This window comes from Cyprinodon variegatus, unplaced genomic scaffold (assembly GCF_000732505.1).
Source record: "Cyprinodon variegatus isolate N-32 unplaced genomic scaffold, C_variegatus-1.0 Scaffold328, whole genome shotgun sequence".
NCBI classification, from domain to species: domain Eukaryota; kingdom Metazoa; phylum Chordata; class Actinopteri; order Cyprinodontiformes; family Cyprinodontidae; genus Cyprinodon; species Cyprinodon variegatus.
In genome coordinates this window covers 744,071-749,601 of record NW_015150781.1, presented here as the reverse complement: position 1 = coordinate 749,601, position 5,531 = coordinate 744,071, and the positions used below count along the sequence as shown (strand labels likewise).

Below are 5,531 nucleotides of genomic sequence, written 5' to 3'. Positions count from 1 at the left end.
AAGGTATAAGCCAGGGGTCACCAACCTTTTCAAACTTGGAGCTACTTCATGGGTACCTATGAACTGGTGGGGTCAGAGGTCACCTACACTTCATACATCATAAGCATATTTTTATATTAACATTTTCTTTTAGATATTGTAATTTTGAAATCTTTATAAATGCTGAAATGCCCTTTATGGTTCATATAAAATGTTCTATGAATGATTAACAGAGAAGAGAAACAGAAAAAGAAACTTTTTCAAACTTGGTGATTGTTTGGTTTTTAGAAAACATTTTTTATTAAACTAAAATCTGTAGTCCAGCAAACATTCATTCTGTATTTTTAAACAAGTTTTGAAGAGTTATAGCTGTTTTTTATTTCTTTTTATATTTCTATTTTTCATTGTAAAATTCTTGCTGTTGTGTTTTTAGGTTTAAAGACATTTTTTAGCTCTGTCCAGGAAAAACAGATGAAAAATAGCCTTTTGGCTAACTGTGGTGCGTTTGCTGGAAGGCTTATTAATGAACAATGTCTCTGTCAAATAAACAAATAAAAAAGACAGAACACCCCATGTGGCCCTTGAGGGCCCCTTGGTGCCTGCGTGCATGGCATTGGTGACCCCTGGTATAAACAATCTGCTCATATAGGAAAGATTGCATTTAGTCAGAAAAAGAAGGAAACGTGAGCGGAAATACCCACAGCGTACCCAGAGTACAGCGCCCGGATCCCCTCCTCCTGGCCGATCCTGAAGAGCGCGTGGAACATGCCCCTGTAGCGCACCTCGGTGTACTGGGACTGACCCTGCACCTGTAGGCGGGTCTTAGTCAGGTCGATGGGAAATGTCCCTGAAGATGGAAAATAGAAGCAATGATTAAAAATTAAACGTGTTAACTCCTAAAAACACCCGATTATGACTTAGTTATCTAAACTGACTTACAAAGTCCCACCGTTTGGCATTTTACTAACAATAAACCTTATTTTGCCATTAGGGGGAAAAAATAACATCCATCAAATCAAATACAAGCCCTCTGAATATTTTTACACATTTTAAATTTACAAACTTAAAACTTTTAATAGATTTTATTCTGACTTTATCCACTAGACTAAGAAAGTGCTAAATATTAAGTGGAATCTTGCTCTGTTTTTACCATTTTTAAAGTGAAAATCAGAAATTTGCAGCATCTTTCTTTGTGGATGAAAAAACCAAATATTTAGTGAAATGACTTTAGCTGCAGTAACAGCTGTGAATCTTTGGAGCCACGTCTCTGTCACATCTACAGAATGGGATTTTGTTCCATCGTCTTTCCAAAACAGCTCAAACTCAGTCAAGAAAGATGGAGATTTTCTGTGAAATCCATTTTCTAACTCCTGTCACATATTTTTATTTAGATTTAAGTAAAGCTTTGACTGGGACATTTTAGGGATACACTGATAGATCAGCCAACCGATATTTTAATTATGTCTTGCTTTCATCCATTCATTTCTTTCTGCCAATATTTTCATGTTTGTAATATGAGTGACGTCCAAAACATGGTATTGTTTTGTAAACTAACTCTGCTTTAAACTTTTCCATAATTGTTCCTCTTTGTTCCCATGCCTTTATAACACTTTTTGTTCTCTACCTCTGATCTTCAAAGAGCAGTTGCATTTACACCGAGATCAATCTAAACACAGTTGGATTCGATTCATTGGTGATTAAATAGGCAACTTCCGAATGTGATTCATGCAATGAATTTTATCTAAACATAAAGCAATGGGAGCTGAATACAACAGAGCGCCATCTTTTTTTTATTTTTACCTGTAAAACTATAAAATCAATGAATCGCTTACTTTCACTACACAATCAAAACTGCTTGGTGTTGCTCTACGCCTGCTGAAGACACAGACGTCCATCCCCGTGAACACTGGGACGCAACTCAATGGGAAAGGAAAGGATTCTGGTTTCAACCGTTGCGTATATTAGCTGCGACACATGAATCAAGATGCTATGATCGAAAACATTTGATTGACAGATGAACGTTGATATATGATTGGCTGAATTTAGGTGTTCAGGCTGACGTAGAACTAACTGGCCTGCAGAAGATAATGAAGAAAAGACAGATTTTACAACAGGATTTTTTAAAAATAGAAATGTTTTAACTTTTGGGACAATATGGTCTGATAAAGAGGACATTTATATACATGTTTAAGCCAGAATGATTTGACATTTTAATATGATTTCCCTGCCACTTTAAAGTTTGTCCTGAATGATTCCCTTTCAGGAAAAGAACAGGAGAGAGAAAGCTTGAAGGTGCAGACACAGAGCTTTCCTTTAACAACTCTAACCTACTGATATGGAGTGAGAGATGCAAATTAGACCAACCGCCTTTCTGCTGGATCCTTCACTTTGTTAACTGTGGACATCTAATCCAAACTTATTCAAGAGCTTCATTTAATTTTGTCTTTAAATTTATCCGGCAGCATCAGTTACCCTGTGAAACCAGAGTCATCATCCCTCTGCTGCAGCTGCTGCTGAAGGCTCTAATGTTCAGAAGCTAGTTACCATGGATGCATTAGTGGGGCAGATAAATAGAAACAGTGTTTGCACAATATTCCAGTTAAAAGATGAAAAAGATGGAAGCGATGATCTCTGCGCTTTGCTGCATCACGTACCGAATTCTGCGACAATCGAGGCCATTCCTCCGTAGATGAAGGGCTTCCAGTTTAAGTTGACCATCTCTGTGTCGGCGGCCGCTTCCACCTGCTGCAGTCCGGCTATGAAGAGGAGAAAGCCCAGGCAGAGGTCAACATAATGCTGCTGACAGCACAGCATGTCGACCGACATCATGATGCTACTGATCAACAAGCCTCCACAGCATCAGCATCCAGCATACTGCGCCGGAAACACAGCAAACGCGCTAAGGGGAGGTCCTTAGACCGCGCCTCATTCCTATTGGCTGAGAGTCCAATCAGTCAATAAGCTCTGCGATATGACTGGCTGTTGGAGCGCGTCATGTAGGGGGAGGTTGACACACAGCAACAGTGTCACGAGTGAAATAATTGAATAATAACGCCGAAACATCACTAAAGTTTTACTTAACTTACAGTTTCACGTTTAAGGTACAATTTGAGTGAAATAAAAAGTGTTTCTTTTAGATTGTTTTTAATATTGAAGGTTGTCTGACTGCTCGGCTCCAGCAGAAGGCTGCTGTGTTAATATGCTAACGAGCCGTTAGCTAACACTTGGAGGTTAGCGGCGGCAGTTGGGTAGATATCTGAACAAAGTCTCCTACCTTCTGCGAGGTCAAACAATCCCAAACGTTTGGTGCTATTTGGTTTTCTTTTCCATGACTTAATCCGGTCGCTTTCAGAGACTTTTTAAAATGAAAGAAGGAAACTTCTCGTCTTCCGTTAGCTTCCCATTTCAGCTTGTGTCAAAGGATGGCAAAATGACGAGGTTCGACTTCCGCTGAAACTTTCAGAATAAAATGGGTTTAAAAAAAAAAATAACAGACCGGAAGTGATCCGGAACAAAGCTGTGTGGAAACTACTGATCCACATCCAAGCACTTCTGTGACACTTGCCCAGAGTCAGTCACTCATCAGTTCTGGTTTTGTCATCATTCCAAAGTATTTTGGCAACATTTTTGTACTTTTATTGTGTTAAAAATATCAATAGGATTTCAGTTATATTGGGTAAATGTCCTCTTTGGTTGTCAACAAAATGAAAGAATGAATGCGAAGAGTTTTCTTATCAATTTATGAATTATTAAGGCTAAATTTCATCTTCATAAATGCAAATTTTTGAGAGAAAAAAATGACTTTTCAGATTTTTTGATTGAATTTAAACATTATATATTTACAATTCGATCTTCAACAAATAAAAAACCAAAAACAACTTAATTGGCTTGCAATCAAATTGGAATTTTAGATAATTTATTGTGTTGATTCACTGTGGCATCTGGTATTTTTGTCACCTTTGGTACTGTTTTTCTTTAAACAAGATTATTTTGTCATTTCTTATTATACTTTTATTGTTTTTTGTTAATGCTCCCCCGGGCAAATGTTTTGGTTGTTTTGTGATATGTACACGATGCAGTTTTGTATTCTTGTGTATTGTAAATAATAAAGTTTATTTTAAAAAAAAGAAGAAAAAAGATCCACATCCAAGTTCTATTTCCGCCAAAATATTCGGTTCCAACTTTGATCTCTCCTTCAATCAATTATGGAAGACCGGGAGAGTCACTGAAAAACAAATTTTATTTTTAAATAACACAATTAGAAATCTAATTTGTAAAGTGTGGTCTAAGAACACATTTTGAATTGAAGAGGAATTGTAAATTGTGTTTATTTATCCATTATTATTATTATTTATCCAATGAATGAATGAATGAATATTTATTTATTTCAGACAATAATAGTAACAAAAAAATAAAATAAATAAATCAAATTAACAAATAATATAAATGAATCAAAAGAACAAAAAATAATAAATAAAACAATTCCAATTTTAGAAATGATCAAATAATAACAATAATTAAATCAGTTTCAGAAATACTAACAAATGTGTATCACATAAAAAGTGAATGGTAAACATTAAATTAAATTTCTTGTTCCGATTGGATTTAAATAATTTGAACATAAATAGAAATGCACTAAACAATGTTTACCATTAACAAGCATTATATTTACCCTAATGTCTGCCATTGATTATTTCTTACTGTAAATTGTCTGAAAAGCAATTTGAACATATATTTTCGAACATATTTCTAAACGGCATTTAGAAATAACACAATTCATAAATCTGTATACACAGTATATAAGAAAAAAATTAGGTTTTGTTTAGTAAAGCTTTTGTAACATTCCCATTTCTTAAAGTGAAGCAGTGATCAAATGTAAACAGTGTTGTAGAAAAAAAAAACCTGGAGCAGAAAAACGCGTCGATAAGGTCGGCGTCCCCCCGGCTGGGAAACACTGTTTTATGGGAACGCTGATGAAGTGAATGCAGTTTATTTAATCGTGGCTGAATTCCTCATGTTTTCCCAGAATGCACTATTTAGAAATGCAATGCCCTGCATAGCAGAAGAGGAAACATCTCCACCATAGAGCGTGTGTGGAGCTGCATTTCCTCAGTTATAAGAGGCTCATGGTATTAAACCCTTAAATGAGACAAATTCAAAACAAAAGTGATACATATTTTATTTGCACCAATAACATGAAACCAGGGGCGCTCACAGCTCTGTACAACATCCATTTATTTCATGTTTGTGGAAAACTTCAGCAATCAACCCACTTTTTAAATAGATTTCTTTTTACTTTGCATTTGATATTCTTTCAGAGGCATTTATTCGTTTTACACACATTTTTTAAAAATGTCCATTACTTCAACAGCAACAGATGTTATTTTCCAAAATGACATCCAGATGAGCAGTTTGAAACTGTCTTCCTATAATTGAATTTACAACATTGGAAATGTAAGTAATTCGTTTATTAGGAATGAAAACGTCTATCAAATTACCTAGATATATATATATTTTTCTTTAGGGACATGGCGCATCCTCTGTGTCGGGGA

The 5,531-nt window shown here is 35.6% G+C and overlaps 1 protein-coding gene across 1 annotated transcript in view; it reads right to left on the bottom strand.

Annotated features, from left to right (window-relative positions):
• The window catches only part of slc25a14 (solute carrier family 25 (mitochondrial carrier, brain), member 14), an 18,586-nt gene extending 15,781 nt beyond the window's left edge, over positions 1-2,805 (bottom strand). Inside the window, exons 1-2 of the mRNA XM_015384986.1 lie at positions 2,634-2,805; positions 663-826 (exon numbers count right to left, since the gene is read on the bottom strand). Of these exons, the coding sequence (XP_015240472.1) occupies positions 663-826; positions 2,634-2,805 (336 nt within the window). The remainder of the gene's footprint in view (positions 1-662; positions 827-2,633) is intronic.
• Positions 2,806-5,531: the final 2,726 nt, after the last annotated feature.